At 43.6% G+C, this 20,034-nt stretch overlaps 1 protein-coding gene across 1 annotated transcript in view; it reads right to left on the bottom strand.

Moving 5' to 3' along the window:
- Positions 1 to 4,333: 4,333 nt before the first annotated feature.
- The window catches only part of LOC146190880 (uncharacterized), a 31,437-nt gene continuing 15,736 nt past the window's right edge, over positions 4,334 to 20,034 (bottom strand). The window contains exons 7-14 of the mRNA XM_084600248.1: positions 19,833 to 19,920; positions 14,576 to 14,715; positions 13,752 to 13,850; positions 10,646 to 10,737; positions 7,505 to 7,606; positions 4,860 to 4,928; positions 4,515 to 4,608; positions 4,334 to 4,432 (exon numbers count right to left, since the gene is read on the bottom strand). Coding sequence (XP_084456374.1) covers positions 4,334 to 4,432; positions 4,515 to 4,608; positions 4,860 to 4,928; positions 7,505 to 7,606; positions 10,646 to 10,737; positions 13,752 to 13,850; positions 14,576 to 14,715; positions 19,833 to 19,920 — 783 coding nt within the window. The remainder of the gene's footprint in view (positions 4,433 to 4,514; positions 4,609 to 4,859; positions 4,929 to 7,504; positions 7,607 to 10,645; positions 10,738 to 13,751; positions 13,851 to 14,575; positions 14,716 to 19,832; positions 19,921 to 20,034) is intronic.

Raw genomic sequence — 20,034 nt, forward strand, 5'->3', positions numbered from 1 at the left:
TTTTGCAATCACTTCTCTAGCCGGACTTTGGCAATGGATACAGCAGCGCAGTCCGTCCGGCCCTCTGCCGTTCCTAACGCAAGCTCCTAGCTAATACTGCTCCTGTGGCAGCATGGCGCCCTCTGTATGTCACGGGGAGAAACTGGTGCACTGGGGCGCAACATACTCGCTGCTCTCCGTCTCGATTCCGCAGCTACCGCACACTGCAGCTTGTACTGCGGGCGTTGGGTCAAACCAGCGGCGGTACACCAGGGTTCGTAACCCTCCGACACGCGCTTCGAAAAGGGGGGCGCTTCCCTTGATTGATTGATTGATTGATTGATTGATTGATTGATTGATTGATTGATTGATTGATTGATTGATTGATTGATTGATTGATTGATTGATTGATTGATTGATTGATTGATTGACAGGAAGGGAAAGGCGCAGTATCTGTCACACTTGTAGCTGTGGACACCTGAACCGCGCCGTAAGGGAAGGGAGGAAGGTGGGGGAGAAAGTGGGAAGAGAGAAAGAGGAGCCGTAGTGGAGGGCTACGGAGTAATTTGGACCACCTGGGGATCTTTAACGTGCGCTGACATCGCACAGCACATGGACGCCTCTTCGTTTCGCCTCCATCGAAACGCAGCCGCCGAGGTCGGGATCGAACCCGGGTACTCCGGCACAGTAGTCGGGCGTCTTACCACTGCACCACCGCGGCGGGGCCGCTTCCCTTGGTCGTGTGTGCGCGGGTCGTCCATTGAGTTGGGCACCCTTGAGGCGGGCCCATCTGGAGTCGTCCAAGCGGCGTAGGCGGTCCTCCAAGGCCACTTTGCTTTTGGCCCCCCTGGTCTGGAAAGTCGACCATGCCACATCTCCCTGAGTAGCCTCTATCGCCAAGCGTGCGTGACAACCCAGGGCTATGCGGCCCACATGATCCTGCTCTCTCTCCTGCCATGCACGGGTGGGGGCACTCAGACACACTACGGCATTCGCGAATGAAAGGCTCGGCTATGGGCGATAGAGAGTGTGAGTGAGTGAGTGAAAAACTTTATTTAGCTCTAGATTGGCTTTTCTTCTGCGGTTTTCAGATGGCTTCGTCCATCTTCTAAGACAAAGGTCGGTTGCCCTTAGTCCAGGGCTCCGCTGGATGCTGCTGCCAGTTGTGCTCGCCGAATCAGACCTTCTTGGTGGACTCGGCGATCGCTGGAGAGCACCCTCCCATTGCTCCGCACTCGGGTTTTTTATAACGGGTACCACGCTTATCCTCTGGCATGCCCACGTTATATGGTACAGCGTGCGGTACCCACCACAACACAACTCACTTAGCTGAGAGAACTCAGTCGCGTGGAGGTAGATACAAACGGGCTCGTACTCGAACCTACACGTACTCAACAAAATGTATCCCACACAGTACACTGACAACTGCCCTTGGTGCCAAGAACCACCCACGCTGGGCGATAGAAAAATAGATTTATGGACCGCTATCCAGAGCATCACGCCTGCGATGGTGCCATATGTGGAACGCATAGGGTACTAGGTACGGGAATAACGCGGAAAAACCCGAAACTTGTAAATGAAGGCAATAAAGTTGACGTTCTGAGGTAGGCTCCGCAAATGTGATCAATGGGATTTACGCGGCTCTGGTGCATTAGCATTCGTTTAAAATTTACAGGACACACATACAACCCCTAATTATCAGGCAAGGCGATAAAATGGATTACTCCGGAAGCAATGTAGCACGACTTTTCTATTTCTCTCTCCGAAAGCGGGAGAAAGGGGGTGATGGAACTATTTGAGAGGTGAATTGCGACTGTGGTGTTGGGCCGGGAAGAGCGAATGTCATATTGTTAATTTTTTGTTTCAAATAACACCATTAAATATTTATATGTTGCCTACCCCTTCTCTCCTGAAAAGATTTCAGCAAACCACAAAAAACTCGGCACAGCCAGTAGACAAACGCAGATTTTCGCATAAAAAAACCTCTCATTCCCCTTTTTTTTTTTCTATGAAGCAATGAACGATAATTTTAGAGATTGCAATATAATCATCATTAGGCTAATTGTCTTCTGTGCAAGAAGTGCGGCACACTGGTGATACTTTGCCTCCACGCATGCTCTTTGTGGCGTTGTTATTGCAGTAAGACTCCTTCTATACCATTGCATTGTTTTTCCCTTCAACGAAATTTTTTGTAACACCCAATCCGGCTAAGTGCCTTTATCCAAAGACTGGCAGTTTTGTTGAAATAAATCAATAAAATGATTATATTACTGAATGCACAATATAAGGCGGTAGGACAGTTAGGCAGGATACTAGTAAACTATCTAAAGAGACAAAAGATCTGATCAAGAAACGCTGGAGTATGAAGTCTTCAAACCTAACTGACGGGATAGGATCTCCAGAGCTATCAAAGCTAGTCAATAAGCATGAAGTGTCCGACTTAAGAAGTATAATATGGAATTCTGCATTCTCTAAAGAACAGCGGTAGACTAAAAGCCATCATGAAAAAAGGTAGCATAAGGAAAAATTGACGGACACTTAAGCTCAATGGTATGACGCAAGAGCGTAGGCTACCACTCAACATATAAACTCAATTTTTAACCAAGCCGCATGAAAGTGCCTGCGTGGACTATGGGGGTAGCGTGTCTCACTCAGAAAGCAAGGGTACAGGAAGTATGATTTTAATATCACCCTCTCGTATGAAAGGAAAGTCCCACGTTTGCAGCTCCTACCAAACATAACTTCAGGCAACTCTGCGTACAATCAGTGCACGGCATGTCAGCTACCACCTGCCAGCGCCACGCTCATAATGTTTCGCTCACAACGCCTACGCCGGATTAACTTATATCGTTATAAAGTCCAGAGTTATAAATTTATAAAAGTCAGCAACGGCATTATCAGTGTGAATAATAATGGCGGCAAAACGAAGAGGTGTCCGTGTGCTGTGCGATGTCAGCACAGCTTGAAGATCCCCAGGTGGTTGAAATTACTCCGTAGCCCTTCACTACGGCCCCTCTTTTTCTCTTTCCACTTTCACTCCCACCTTCTTCCCTTCCTTTAGGACGCTGTTCAGGCGTCCACAGAAACAAGTGTGACAGATACGGCGCCTTTCCCTGCCTGTGAACCAATTATAAAGTCCAGGTAGCCGACGAGTTCTGCATAGGTTTATACAGTTCCCAAACTAATCAGACGATAATTCGAGTGGCAGTAGTTTGGAACAACCGGGCATTTAGCTGGTAACGAAAATCGAAGAATATGGCATCATTCATTAAGAAACACACACCTATAAAGCTGAAATGTGGAAACCAACTAAAAGGGTTCAGCATAAATTAGGGACAACACAAAGAGCTATAGAACGAAAAATGATATGTGTAATTAAACACAAAGAGACAGGAAGCGTGCATAGGGGATCAGAGAACAAACACCAATAAATTATGTTCCAGTCTAACTCAAGAAATGGGCATTGAAGAACGTGTAATGCACAGGCAAGATAACCGATGTGCCTCAGGAAACTGACCGTACTGTAATCCATGCAAAGGCAAGCGTAACAGAGTGCGGAAGAAAGTTTGAGGCTTGTGGAGAATGTGTGAACGCCGTATATTGGTGAAATGACTGGTGACTATCCAAGAGGCGTTTTCATTGCAGTGGGTGTGGCCTGGCTAATCAAGATGATAAGGGCTCACCTCTCATCCGGCACCACTGAGCTGAGGGTCTGATAAAAGCAAACTCAAACCACCTAAAAAAAGTTGGCTATGGCGAAAGCATTGGCTGCGGGCGACCAAATTCCTGCCATTTGCGGCTACAATATACGAGAAACCGAGCTGGCTGGCGTAGTGTTGCTTTCGCAACAAAAACAAAAATTCATCTCGAAACCGGAACACGCCCCAGTGTATCACTCAGAGTCATTAACATTTTTATTACTTGGTGCGAAAATGAAGATATATCCTATCAATATGTCAGTCTTTCTTTGGCAGAAGAAATATTTACGTACTTGTAATTTGAATGCTGGAAAGGCCTTTGACTTTTTTTTACTCCGTGATCACGAGCCAACAGCTCAAACGGAGTTAATCCAGCGTGTTGCAGCCTGCAAACTTCAGTACGCCCTAGACAAGCACTGAACTAGTTCATAAGACACACTGGAACGCATTGCCACAGCCATTGCCAGCTGCCACAGGCGAGTGCTTGACTGGTATCTAAGTTACTTCCATTTGTCGCATAATAATGGTCTTATCTCTAAGATGGTGACCATGAAACTGTTTGACCAAACAGGGTGACTGTGAACTCAGTGCATGTGTACAAAAGCTGAATTTTTACTTTTAATCAGATCCAAAGTGTATACTCTTTGTATTTCCAGTCAGAGCCGCAGTGAGCCGTCGGGGTTTACGTATCCCATTCTTGCCACCTCGCGGGGGTACATCGAGCAGTATACGGCAGTGGAGCATAAAGTAATCAGCTGAAACAGATTGAAAAATTCCGATTAACTTGAGCGCCCAACAAACAGCAGGCAACCTGTTATGGAAAAGCGATCTACTTACGACGAGAACTTGGGACCGTAACATTAACGATATAGCCTGTATGTACTCCAGCTTCTCCATGACGAAGCTGTCGAATATTATACCCAACAAATTCCTGCAAGAGTTGTTATTGTTTCAATATTGATATCCTGATAACAGAAAGAAGGGAAATTTATTTGTTAAAGTACAATAACCAGCCGAATATGACAAAAACGCCACGCTGTTCTTTATCTTTCAAGTATTATTTTTCCATTGATCCTGTCTTGGTTATCCTCATACCTCGCCTAAATAAAAGACACTTTATTGGTTATCTTTTTTTAGGTAGGGGATGGTAGTAATCTCGAAAAGAGTGAAAAAGGGCCTCACCCAAAGGAAATGGCAGTACAGGTGACTCCCGAAAGGACAATGTGGGAGTACCGTGGGTTGTTATTGTTTCTGAAATGGATTTAAGCAGAACATTCCAACCACGTAGCTCTGGCACCTTTAACGACTCAAAATAAACATTTGCGAAAGCCTAGATGCAATGACGCCACTAGAAAGGCAGAATTTTATGCCACAAAACTAAGGCTCAATGGCGTTCATTGTCTTTACCAGTGCAATAGTAGGCTTCAAAAGCGATGATCAACTTCTACTACGTAAGGATGTTCGTGAAATTTTACTGTCTGTGAAAGAAGAAAATCGCCGATGTAAATAAAGCGACAAAATCTAAACGCATGTTTTAAATCAATTAAGTTTGCTTTTGTTAGTAGAGATCACTGTAGTGCAACTTTAGGCTTGAATAAAATTTTGGGCTGCCCCAGCCGAAATCACAGTCATGCTATGGGAAATTTCTACAGCAATTTAAACGAAGCATAATAGGCCGCCAGAAGACGCAATCTTTCGGATGCACACCTGTGTACACATCTTTAAAAAATAGGTCTTAGCGCTTTCCTAGTGAGAACTCTGTCACGTGGCGCTCGCTAGAAAACGTTCTTTAGAACGTTCTCCATGAATCTGAAATAGTAAACTCGCTGTTATTCAGGGCCAGACAAATGGATAACTGTTACGAAGCCTAACAGGGTGCTAGCACATGCCTCTCGAGCATAGAGCAGTCCTTCGGATCAGCTAATCGACAGCTTTCGCCGCATTTAAACCTCGGTGGTACTAATACAACGCATCTGTTTCGTGTTCCGAATTACCTAGTCAGTGATGTATGACAACTATTTTTATCTCTTTTTCGCAAGTTAATCCGCGCTGCAACTGTGGGATCCTAATTTTGCTCCTTTCTCGACAGAGCAAATGCCGCTAATAATGAAAGGATTTGAGGCGCTTTACTATGGGGCAAATTCAAACGTGATACATTTAGAGCACTTCTTATGTTAATGCTATGCAAAGAAAATGGTTATAGTGAATTATTAGATACAATCATGAAGGAAGACTAGTCTGCGAGAACCTGCTAAGTGAAACGCAGCTTCTCCTCAAGGAATTTAACGAAGAACCTCCTCCTTTAAATCTAGAATTAGCGCCACCATGAGGTGGTGCGGACAATAGTTTCGACCACCTCATGGTCTTCGACGGGCGCTCACATAGCCACTGACGCCTTGGGGCACCCTAACCACAGAGCCGTCGCGGTGATTTCCTCTTTATTAAGGCGAAAAACTTTCTTGACTCATGGGATAAATTTCCGTGCGCGAGAGTTGTGCGCGAGATGTGGAGCGATGGTGTAACGTTCAAACACACGTGCCGGAAAAAGTTTGACAGATACTGCGCCTTTCTTCTCCTGCAAACCAATCATAATCATATGTAGCACGCCCCGCCACGGTGGCGCAGTGGCAAGACGCCCGACTACTGTGCCGGAGTACCCGGGTTTGATCTCGACCGCCGGCGGCTGCGTTTCGATGGAGGCGAAACAAAGTGAGTCCATGCGCTGTGCGATGTCTGTGCACGTTAAAGATCCCCAGGTGGCCGAAATTACTACAAAGCCCTCCACTACAGCATCCCTTTCTCTCTTTCCCCATTCACTCCCATCTCCCTCTCTTCCCTTATGGCGCAGTTCAGGTGTCCACAGAACGTTTGACTGTTACTATGGCTTATTTTGTCCTGTGAACCAATTATCAATTCTGTTATACGTAGCACTGCAACAAACGCCGATGAGAGGCAAACGATAGGAGAGGAATAGTAGGCTTGCGCCATTATCCTCTTAGGAGACATCTGAAACACTCCCTTAATATTTTTATTTGTTTTTTTTTTGCCTTCGAAAAATTATTTTTCTGTCAATTTTTCTCCCCAATTAGAACAATAAGTACGACCAACCATTAAGCTACATGCCCCCCTTGAAATAGTGCTGAATGATGTTTCTAATACGCCACTCGAAAGCTCGTAAACAACACGCGACGTCGCTCAAACAAGGTACACACAACTATTCGAAAGGCAGTGTGGATTGGTGGCTGAACGCTCATTAATAGGATCAAATCGACTGTAACCATACACAACACACAAAACACCTAGCCGCGGTGATGCAGTGGTTAGGGGTGCTCAATTGCTGTACCCAAGGGTGCGGGATGGAACCCCGGCTGCGGCGGCCACTTTTTCATGGAGACCAAAAGCAAGTCGTCTTTGCGTTGTGCGATATCAGTGTACACCAAATAATCACAAATTGTCCAAACTTTCGTAATACTCCATCCACTGCTCTCATTGCCGGAGTCGCTTTGGTACTTTAAACCACGTGAAGTCAAACCGGGTTAAGTGGAGAAATATGGGAGAGGCCTTCGCCCTGCAGTGGGTATAGTCAGGCTGATGATGATGATGATGATGATGGTGGTGGTGGTGGTGGTGGTGGTGGTGGTTATGATGATGATATACAGAACCGCAAATCATCTGGCGCATTACAAGCTGCGCGTTGCTAATTAAAGTGAATGATATAATTAGAAATAAATATCATCACACTACGCGATTAAGAACTATCTAATGGGCTTACGACTACCTGAGCGTATGAAAAAACTTCAAACCTTATCATTCCTGTTCGTACTTACGTGTTGTACAAATAGCAGTGCAGAAACGACGACATGAAGGACACGGCGCAGCCACAGATGATGAAGACTTGACTTGTCACGACGGCAAACGTGCGTTGCTTCCTAAGTGTATAAAAAAAGCACTCTTACAGAAAAGAAACAAAATGTCGTAGAATTTACCGAAGATTATTTTTTTTTTTAATCAGGCTGCTGGAAGTTCTAGTTTTACTTTTTTTTTTCGTCTCACACACCCAACTCGCTCGATGATTACTTGCGTCTTAATAAGTAACAGTTACACACAAGTGGGGAAAAAAACTTTTGTTATTCTCACTGAAGACAAGCAAAAAGCTTCCGAGGTCTATTCCGCGCACTTTTAGACAATACGCATATTTTGGTTCGCTTTCAGTTCGTGTAGTTTATCCTTGTCTCTTTAAAATTTTAAGAAACTTTCAAACCCCCAAAGGCCCGTTGTGCTTTTGGTGGTGTGGGCTGGGCAACGTTATTTTTCTTTCTTCTTTACTCGCCCACGCTAACATCAGTAGAAGCACCATCTGTTGAAATATGTCATAAATACGTCGGCCTTCTCTAAGATTTTATTTGCCGCTCTGCAAACACAAGGCAGTTTATGAATAGATAAACTTCTTGTCAAAGAGCTTTTCTGTCTCAGTGCACGTTAAAGATCCCGAGGTGGTCGAAATTTCCGGAGTCCTCCACTGCGGCGTCTCTCATAGTCTGAGTCGCTTTGGAACGTTAAACCCCACAAAACCAACCAATCCAAAGAGCTTTTCTGTCTACTTCAGCTTTTCAGTTGGCGACATAATGCCGCGAACCATTGAAAACTTTATTTCTTCTTTTCGTACAGCCGTCGGCATGCTACCTTATCACTGTGATTCCAGCGCACGAATCGATTATGTATTCGTTATTTTGTCGATTTATTTTTCCGCGAGAAGCAGCCTTATCATTTTCTGTGTCGTGCAAGATGCGCCGAGATATATCTCGGAGATTACGGTCACTCGCGTGTGTTTCTACAATGTTCTAAGATATGCTAGTCACCGGTTGCAGTTTTATCTCAATCTTTCTTCGTAGCTTTTATATCGAGTGCTGACGCGTGAAACGGGCATTCGTAGATCGATGACCGTCGAAATAACAGCTTGAGGGACAATTTGGTGCTGCATAGCATCCAGAAATGTGGCGCAACAAACACAATCACATGAGAAGAAACACAACGCAGGCGCACACTACCAACTGTAATATGGATCTGAACACAAAATTCCTATTCACCACTCTTCCTCTTCTGTGTTTCTTCTCATGTGATTGTGTTTGTTGCGCCACATTTCTGGGTAGGATGATCGTCGAGCACGTTTGTTGCTATCGCCGCGCCGATTAGTTCTTTTGCGGGCGCAAGTCAGCCCAATAAAGGGTGTTTTAAGTGTGTTTACGCCTGTCTTCTCTTTTGGTGCATACCACCTTGTCACCACCATGTAACAGAGACTGAAGAGCAAGGTCCAGCTTTGGTTATCTTCTTGTGCTTGACGTTTTGCGACAGCGTCCATTAAATGTCCGCGAGCCGTTGCTTGTTCTGCGTTCAAATCACTAAAAATATCCGCATTATATCCGCAGGTATTAGAGGTGGCTATTGCCACAGTGTTTTATGTGCATTATTGGCGCACAAACTTCCACGCATTGAGGAGAACAATGACCGAGGGGTGTATTTACTTCATCTATTAGCCAGTACACAAATTTGAGGATAACTCTATAGAGCAGCACTGGCTCTTAAGCCAGTGATCTTTGCTAGCTAATACTTGCGTAAATTGAATCGGACATAGGAGAAACACATAGACAAATTGCAAGCTTACAACTCTACTGAAAAGAGGTGAAATCCACCCGAGGTACAGCGAAACGGCGGTGTGGAGTTGTCGTACGCAGCAACAGTAGAAAGGAGCAAAATCTGTGTGAAACTCCACAGAAGGAAAGTCTGCTGACAGCATATCTGAATGTTAAAAGCATAGCCAAACGACAAAATGTGAGTACCAAAAAAAAATGTTCTTTTTTCCTTGGGGAGGGCACCCGACGCCACACTTACGCCAGGAGTAGAACAAGCCTTTATAATCAAAACGGTTGCAATTGCCGCATGAAAGGATGACTTGAATTGGTTAAGTGCCCCTAATAACAAAGCTTCAAACATTTTCATAAATAAGTAGCGTCTACCTTTCAAATGATTTAAATAGGGCGAGTTGGTCATATATCTTTTCGCACCAAGGCTAAGAAAGGGTGTACATATTAAGCCTTATACCTAGAACCCCCGTGTCGGAAAAATTCGTTCGTCCATCCTAATGCCCGTTTAGCTGAGGCCTCAATTCATAAGGAGAGAGAAATTTCGCTCTCCGTTTTCAGAGGACAGGTAGGAGAGAAGGGGTGGGCGTGTTGTAGAGGAAGATCTTATCTTCTAGGGGAGAATCAGAGATTGCAGGTAGGAGAGGGAAGACGAAGACAGGGTTTGAAGCGACAGGTGACGGTTAGAGGGGAGTGAGAGTGCGCCTGTCACATTGTGATTGCCGGATTAGAGCGAAGCGGATGACGATGTGTCACATGGCAACTGATTTACAAAATCACTCCACTCGCGCGCTTGTTATGAACATGACAGTGGCAGCTCCGTCCGATAGGAACACTCATGCTAATGCATACACTGCCGGATGCATGACATTGATCGTCTACATATTACTTTTTTTACCGTTTTAATGAGTTGAAAAGGGTCCATATTTATAAGAGTGTAACAAAAACTTAAGCATAATGAAAATACGAACGTGTGTGTTACCTTTATGAGCTAAAGGAGAATTTTCAATAGCACTACAGAAGGTTTCAGTTCGAACGTCGGTTTCAATAAAGTGACAGTAAGGAACCAATGCACCCGGCAATAAGAATCCGGTCAGCTAAAAATATTGATACAAAACAGGCATGATGGTTGCCTGTAATAACCGTCCACCAGTTTTCCCCAAAAGCCCACTCTACTCAACAAGGTAATATGACGGCAGAATAATTCGGTGGGTAAGGTAGAGGATGTGGCCTATGAACAGCGATTGCTTTATTTAAAGAATTTTTTCTAGTTGACACTCTTTTTTGATTACTAGCGCTGGTGCGTTTTGATATCTGCAGCATACTCACGGGTGGTCGGGAAGCCTATCCAAAGATGCGGCAATACGAAGGCCGGCTATCGAGGCAACCAACCCGAGTAGCGAGATGATGCGGATGGTAAACTGCGCATTAAAAGGTTTCCATACGAGTCAGTGACAGAATAAGCAACAACAAAAATAAGCGGAGCTTCACTCAGTTCAAATTAGTATCGCGAAACCGCTTACAAAATTTTTAGGCAAAAACCAGCTTGTTCAAAAGGCAGATTGTTTTTCATTTTTGTAATGAGAAACATCCACCTAAGATGAACTAAAGAAAAGACGAATATTTCTTATTCGGATAAACTGCAGCGCTATTCAAGCTGGTACATGATATGTTTTTACACGCAAGCTAGAGGAACTCTACACATCGATACGCTGACAGAATATGAAAATTCTTATTTTATTATGAGCATTTCAACTTTACAGTTTTTTGATGAAGTCTCTTGTTTTTGATGAAACTCTTGATTCCACTCGTAACTCGAGCCCTAAGGTAATAATCAAGCTCTGTTTAAGAAAATATTACCTAAAAATTGTTACGCTGAAAGTCTAGAAGAAAAACTGTTATAACGCTCATTGAACGTAATAACGGGAGCACTGATGTTTGCTTAACATAAGCACGTAAAGGTGAAAGCCGTCTTCTAGCTCAGGTTCTGACGTCACAGCTGTTTGTCCCTACGCCCCAACTTCGCCAGTAGAAAGGTAAACAAATAAGATGTATGGGGCCTGAAATTGGTCCTTCTTAACTGTAGCATCTTAAGTTGATCAGTAGCAAAATATTAGGCGGCAGTGACCGCACAAAATAACAAGGACAATAGCTATCATGTCATCTTATATCATAATTCAGCCACTTTGCTAGTAAAACGAATTTTATGAACTAATAGCAGCTAGCTCAACTAACCCTTTAAACTTGACTACAGCAGAGGAGCATCCTTGCTTCCTTGCCCATATGGGAAACTATCCTATCGTTATCGCCTTCTTCTGGAATTATACAGCCTCCGGCGTCTCTATATCCGTCGCGGCCGATTGCAAGTTAGCACTGGAGAACCAATAAACCAAACTGCGCTCAAAATAGTGCAATCAATGAGACTCAAGGTCTCAAAGAACGTTCTCTCGAGTGGGTTTGTCTCGTACCGGTCTGTAGATCAACATTATCTGGTTCATCGTTTTTCTGTTTTAATTGCGACGGTGCTGTTTTCCAACACTTACGGACAAATTTCGTTATCAGAGTTCTCGTTATCAGGGCATAGCTTTGTTCAGTTTCGGAATCTGTACTTCCCTCATTGAAGAAAAAAAAATTAAAATGTTTTTTCAAAGTGCACGAGACCCATTTTCTGTTTTCATTTTTTTTTTTTTTTTAACAATCAAAATCAAGCAGCCTCAGTTTACAGAATTCGGGTTCGAGAATTCCAAGAAGTGACACCAGAATGATTTTGAAAATTCCTTTCCGATTCATGCCGTCGCCATACATGGCTACAGCGCGAATCCGAGATCAAATATTTTACGTCCTTTTTCTCGAGAACACGGCCCCGAATCCTGGTTTCTGGAACGGACCTTAATGCAACTGAACCTAATATTCAACTTTATAAAATAACTAAATAACTTCGCCCCATCCTCATCAGTGTAAACCATGCAAACTCAAACAACAAATTCAAATCTTTTTTACAAAAGGCATGAAAAGCCCTTTTGACTTAATATACCTTATTATTAGGTGAATCACTAGTCAGTGACAACCTGCAGCGTCAAAATAGGAAACGTTTTACGTTTCATGATACTAATGTGTCCAGTCAATGGGGATTCGAAGTTTATGTGTGAGTTCGTTGTGTGTGGGCGGAGTGTTGATTTAGTTTAAATTTTCTGAAAAGCATTTTATAGAACCCCTAAATCTACTGAAAACAGTGTATTTGTATTCCCCTTTCAACATAGTGCGGTGGCCATCAAGTCTGGCCCCAAACTAGCGACATTATTTGCAGCAGTTATGGTGGATACATTACGTTATACCAATACACCTCCTGCGCTAACCATTCCAAGACGAATGTGGCGAGAAAGAGTTCTTTTCGACACAGGGCCGTACGCTTAACGACCTCCGGATCAATGTTCCAGGGTGTGGGGTGCGGTTCGGCACCAGACAGATTCTTGAACTGATCGCTCTCTCATGAAAGTACTTCCTTCTATACTCCTAAGCGCACAAACGGGGCGAAGTGTGACGTTGAGCCTATGATGTTCACAAATACGCGGCCTAAGCCGCTTAATCGATTGGTGAGCCAAAGAGCCTTTTCAGTCTGCGACATTTAATAACATCCGCGCGATGAAGTTGCCGGGCTTTTAAAAGAAGTAGGGCACATATTTATTTTCTCTTAACTGCTCCCGGAAGGTGCCTCCAGTTTTTTTATCAGTGTCAAGGCAACTTTGATTAACAAGGACGTCGCATGCAGCGGGTTTTACTTGGAGCGCCAGCTGCTCGCCTGTTGGCTACGGATGCAAAACTATCAGTGAATTAACTATCTATAGTATGGATAGTTTCGTAAACCATAAATAGTGCTACAGTCGATAGGCTATCGATAGTATTACCAATAGTAGAATCGATAGTATTGTTATGGATAATATTATTGTCAAGACCGCGCTATCAGTAGTAAGACTATCAATAACTGTAAAGTTGGTCAGCAATATTGCCAAAACATTTACGATGCCCGATTTGGTTCTATAAAACTTGACAACCCATAGCAGCTCAGGGTATGAGGGATGCCAGTAGTGGAGCGTGCAATGTGTAAGCACGGTTTATTTCATGAAACTGATAGTAATGTCGATAACAGTATCGAAAGTATTATACTATCGGCAGTACTATTGACAGCGCGCTATCGATGGTACTGATGATACATTTTTGCATGGATAGTTGAATAATGACTCAACTATTGATCGTATCGATAGTATTATCGATAATTTTTCGTCACTAATGTGGACGCTACGATAAGCAAGCTTTTTTCCATTCGTGCTCGTTGTGCCATTCGTTTTGTCACGGCAGTGTTTGATGGGACGCTGAACGATCATTATCACTGCCGTAATATTTTTATAATGGAATGAGGTTTTGCTGAAGATCTAACCTTGATCATCCGTGCTCGCGCCCACAGACAGCCGGTCAGGAGGTACACTGTACTACAGAATGCTGTCACCTTGTACGCGCCCATGTTGACATCCACGAACTAGAAGAGATCAGACATATTTAGTAGACAATGAGAAACATATTTGATGGTTACTTCTGTACACTTCAAAGCAGAGCATAAAACTTGTGCTATTTATCTTCATGTCATTTGTAAAAGTTCTCAGTTGGTCATTATTTATGGTCAACTTGTGACGTTGGCTAGAAGCTTCAATAATTTAAACGCCGATATCGTTAATTTAATATGTCATATATCTTACCTTCAGTGGGATTAAATGTCTCCAAAGAGAGATAAAGATGTGATATATTTACTCTATATATATTTCTGTAATAAGACATTATATGCGTTGCAGAGGTCAATAGTTCTTTTTGCTTGGTTGGAATACCGGAAGATTTCCTTAGTACTTCAAATAAATATTGCATTTTGTTGCAATATTAGTAGGGCTACAGCCTTAGAAATGGCGCAGGCAATACAGCAAGGATGGGCAGGAGGAGACATGATTTTTCTGCAGCTGAAAACTTCCTCTAAGTACATCAAATGCCATTTAGTGAACTCAGAAATGCATGATCAATAAGCTGTAGATAAAAAAGGTATGTCCAGTTCGCTCAATGTTATAGGTGTGTTCAAAGCCCTCATAACTACAGAATTTATAAGATTTGTTATTTGATAGTTGTTTTAAATCAACAGCGTATCCTTCTGCACTGTCGCACAAACGTTTCCCGGAAACGTATTTAGGAAAAGAAAAAAAAAAACGAGCGTTTATATACCTTGTCCAAAGCATCAGACATAGACAGGCGGTTGATGATGAACAGCAGGAAAGAATTCGCCATTATTGCTAAGTCCATAAGAACGCTTCCATCAGCGAGGAAGCTCCCAATACCGGCCCGAAATCCACCCAGCTTCTGCCCTGAAAACAAGAAATAAAGGTTTTGTACGTTTGCAGGTATTCGCGGCTTCTCACGAGCAAGGATTTGCCAAAACATTGTTTGGATAGGGAGAAAGATAATGTCCGTAATGGTTTCGCCAAGCCACAATCTTATGAGAAATGCATGCTTTGCCTGATATGGCTTTATGCCCTGGCAACAGAAGATGCAATTACACGCTCCTGGTGTTGCTGAGGAAGATGAATTTGAGATGAAGCGCCTATATGTTACCGTGACTGCTGAATTATGTATTGGCAGCCCTTCGCATTGATCGCTGCCTGGCTCTGTATGGACTATGTCTCCAGTTTTCCTTGTCTACAAATACCTTCTCATAAAAACATTAGATTCTTACTCAATTATTCCTTTTATTTATTAGATATTAATCTGCCCAAGTCAAATTCAATTCAGGCTTCTCATACACACATAAACCTGCAAGAAAAAACCGAATTCACTAACCGCACATCTAGCAACCGCTGTTAGTTCAATGAATTACACGTTTCTTTAGGCCACACAAAACCAATAGTTTTCTGAAGAAGAAAAAATGTCGGTCTCTTAGGTAGCCCTCTTTGGTGAACGGGCTGGGTGAAACCTCTATTCACATTTTGTCTGCATATAGCGTCCAGTCAACCTATATGCCATCTGTACGCAGACCCATCCACCCTCAGGGGAAAGTTTGCAGTGTACCCTGTGTGAATTGTAACTTTTGCTTAATTCTGTATTCTAGGAGACTCATGCTCATAAGGCTATGCGGACCGCATTGTCAAAATTTTATTACTTGCAGACAAAGAAACAAAAAGAAAGCAAAACTTGAGAATTGAAACGACAAACAAAATTTTAAAAAAAAAAAATAAAACAATAAACGCAAAAAAAAATAAAAAAAAATCAAACAAAAGTGGCTAATCCCAAAATCATTTATCCTAGAAGGAAACAAAAATGTACACAAAAAAGTGATAATGAAGGCGGTTTGTCCGGCGCCTCGCACTTGAAGGCAGTCGACAACCGTCCAAAGTTCCCGCAAATTAAGTGCCTCTTTTCATTTTAACAAAAAACGCGTACCGTACGGGAACGAAGGCTTTCAGTTGATTTTAGCTGAAAAACGGCTCTGACTGAAAAGCTTGCATGTCATTCCGGAACAAAGGCTGAAATTGTAGAAGCCGGTGAGCCACAAGAACGGACAGACCGCAGGGTTGCCTGACGTTGCGTATGGCAGGAGCTGCCAACTCGGACCTCTCATATGGGAGGGTGATATAACAATCAGCTTGACAAGACCCTTGCATTCACGTTATCCCTAGGCCACGCAGGCACATTCAAACGGCTCGGTTAAAGCGGGGCTTTATATGTGGGTTGATAGCCTACGCTATCGCGTCAAATGCCCTTAAAGGCAGTGCTTAAGTGTCCTTCATATTTTTTCTTCTTCTGAACCTCCTCTCCGTGGCTGTCTAGTGGTTACGGCGCTAGACTACTGTTCTCCAGGACGCGGGTTCCATACTTGCCGCTGCGGCCGCTTTACGATGGATGCCAAAAGCAAGGCCTCCGTCTGATAAGTATCAGTGCATGCTAAAGCTCCCCCATGGGTAGGAATTTCTGGAGCCATTCACTACGTCATCTTTTAGCCTGAGTCCCCTTGGGACGTTTGATTATATTAACCGAACACAACTTTTATTACAAAATCGCGCATGTGAAATAGAACAGTGTATTTCATCACGCTTTTGATAGGCTCTTGTGAAGAACGATCTGTCCAAGATAAAAACATGGAAGTCGAGAATGTGGACTGCTGTAGATATGAACAATTCAGTCAGCATTTTTTGAAGCCGCCGGCGTTAATCGGAGCAAAATAGCAGACCCATGTGCGAGGCCAGTTGGTAGTATGCCAAAGCTCTTCGAGTTGGCAATGACGTCCTAAATTAATTTCTTCTAGCCAACTTGCCGGCGTATACACTGCCCAAAAAAGGTTTTTGTGTATATCACTTCACTATAAACGATTAATTTACGAGATCATTACCAAACCACTGTTTTTTTGCGTCAACAAGGAATTTCTTATACTATAGGATATATGACTTCAGCTCTTTCTGACTCGCATCTGTAGCAATCTGCGAGCTACCCTGTCCAGCTATTGCTCACAGCTGCTCCACACAGTTTCGCTGAGCTATATTCACAGCAGAACCATTACACGCCCACAGACGGTCATAAGGGCCAAGAGCAACCTGAAATTGATTATTTTATCGTGGAAAGATGTGGTACAACCCAGCTTACTAGGACTACACTCCACGTTCACTCCGCGGGTGGTGCAAACGTGCCCCACGCCGCATTCTGGGCCAGACAACACGTCCGGCGACAGCGGCGAGCGAGGTGAGATGCACTCGCAGTCCACACGCAAGGACACGAAATCGCGTGCGCCGCCCTTCGGCTCGCGAACAGATTTGCAGTCCTATCGCGAACAGGCCCGAGTCGGCCCAGTTTTCCCATCGGGAAACAACACTCTCCTCGAGAGAAAATCCTGGCTCTTTGCAACTTTAATTAAGCGCAAGCAACGTTGCAGCCTTGACATCCCAGCGTCATGCACGCGAGCGTGTCTCAGGTAATGTTCGCGAAAACCGCGTGTTTATCAAAGACACTGCGCATGTTCAAACACTCAACACTTCTGCAATGAAGTTACAGTCTAAGATATCGCAGAGAATATGCTGCGCCATTCAGTATGTATATGCTAGTCTGAAATACTTTGATTTGGAGTCCACTTTGAATGCGGTAGTAATACGTTAACATTTATAAATAGGTTTTCACAATGCATCCGTCTAGCCGAATAACGCGACCTGAAAAACATTGGTTGCCAGCTATTGTTTCTTTGTGAAATCTTATTTGTATTTTTGTATTTTTGTCGCGTGATTATTAAATGTCTCTTTATTAGAAATGTGTCAAAATTATACGTTCTCCAATTGTCTTCGCTGTGCATCGTCCGAGAATAAATGTCAAATGCATTGGGAATTTTTCAGCCCATTGGTCAGAGGGGCGAAACTGGTCATGAAATCGATTAATATAAAAGGTTCACCCGCATCGTACCATCATGTCCATCAGATACCAGAGAACTCAAGTATAACTTCGGCTATTTGGCGTTTACTGACATATGCTGAAATCTAAGAAACTGAACATTTTGCACTGCGCCTTCGTTGAAATGGAGCCGTCGTGGATGAGTTGAACTCTCTGCCTTGCCCTTCTAGCACGTTCAGTTCAGTTCAGTCGTTTAGTCGTGTCCGACTCTTTGTGACCCTATGGACCATATCACGCCACGCTTTCCGGTCTCTCACGATCTTCCTAACATCACATAACTTCATCTGCAGCGCCTCGAGGATGCCATCTAACCATCGCGTTCGCTGCCTCCCCCTTCTCCGGCGACCCTCAACCTTTCCCAGCATCAAATCTTTCTCCAGCGACTCCTCTCTTCTCATCAGATGACCAAAGTAGCTGAGCTTTAACTTTAAAATTTGACCCTCCAATGAGCAGTCAGGGTTTATGGTCGACCCTGACTGCTCATTGGAGGGTCAAATTCTAAAGTTAAAGCTACATGGTCACGGCAAAGAGTTCTGACAAAATGTGATTCACTGGAGAAGGTAATGGTAACCCACTCCAGTATTTCCTGCCAAGAAAACCCTTCTAGCAGGAGAGGCTGTCAAATAGCATGGGTCACCAAGAGTGCATTGGCACTACCAATAACATAAAAGTTGTGTTAACCTGGAGCAACATGAAAAAAAGAAAACGCGTTATGTCAGCCCCAACGAACAGCGAGAGTCGAACGTTCCTCACTGCAAAAGTTCAGTGGCCTCAAAACGACCGCTGCTGTTGACCGGAAACAGCCATGGCGGCTGAGCTGCCATGTATTTACCCGTTTCTCAGGAGAGCGCCGCGGTTATCATGTCAGCCTATATATTGCCTGAGTTCCGATGATTGAATCGGGTTCTTGTGCGCGACGTACTAACAGGCCTACATCTAGGAAAACAAAATTCAGCACAGCGTATTCGGTCCTTATTTCTATAGTCAGGGTAATACGACTGGCGATTGAAACATTCGCAAGCGATTGACCGATGTGATGAGAAAAATACGCGGCAGAACTGACATTTCACTCTGGCGTCACTCTAGCTCACAGGTGTATTGTTTATAGAATATATCATGCGATTTCGAACTCTTCGAAAGAAGGAGGGTGATCTGACGCTGCATGAGAGGCCGTGACGCATATGCTGATCGCATTATAATCAGGAGAAGCGGTCAAGGCGCAGAATTCAAGCATCCCACGTACATACGCGTCCTTCACGCAGTGTCATGGTAGGCGTAATCGGAGCTCTTGGGCTGCTAAAAGCACGCGCACTGCGGAGAGACTGAGGAGGAGAATTTCTCAGGTTACGTACCACCGCGACATTCCCGAAAAGAGGCATAGTACTGACTCATTAGAATAATAAAGACATGCGTTGTGCCTGTGCATGATTATTGTGGGACCTTGAGTCAAATGTTCTGGCATATATAAGAGTACGTCTGTGCGTGGTCATTGTGGGAATTAGTCAAATTTTGGCATACGTCAATGATGCGTGGCAGCACTTCAGATACCTACAGTCAGCCACCTAATTAAGGTCAATCGTTACTTTCAACAGAGATAAAATGTATTTTCATAGAGTGCATTTTGTTGAAGTACATATTATAGGGGTTATACTTTAACACGGAAAAGAAATTTCGACGCATATATTCATCTTTACGTTCCACCTTTTTTCTTTCGTTATAACTGACGATAGCAATGAGGTGAATGCATTACCTTCGCCTTCCAGGCAGAGACAAAGCGTAAGTTCATTAAGTATGTAGCCGAAAGAAGAGCATAAAGTTTTTCAACCAGATCATTAGTGTATTTTAATGACAAAAGCAAACTATTTTGATAGAAGCAAATGCAACTGGCATATTACATAGAAACTAATGACAGACTGTTAGTCAAGATTGCGGTTTACCTTCCCGCAGTTCAGTTGTAAACGACTGTTGCAATGAAAATTTAAAAATATTGTAAACTTTAGTAGAAAATAAAAAAAAACTATAATTGTGAAGTAGTAAGTGCTCGCTTCGTGCTCACTGTATACAGGCAGGATGAACGGTGCCCAGAATGAGCAGAGCATCAGCAGGCATCCAACGCAGGCGAAAGGAAACATGAGGACGTGGGCCTGCCAAGGAAGGAAAACACGGAGAGGGTGAAATAACTGAGATTACATCAGTACTTTTGGCAAAAACGTTGCCAATTTTATTTTGTGCTGGCAGGGCGCATAAAGAAACTGCAT

Source organism: Amblyomma maculatum, chromosome 4, assembly GCF_055883805.1.
Source record: "Amblyomma maculatum isolate TAMU_Amacu chromosome 4, ASM5588380v1, whole genome shotgun sequence".
NCBI lineage: Eukaryota > Metazoa > Arthropoda > Arachnida > Ixodida > Ixodidae > Amblyomma > Amblyomma maculatum.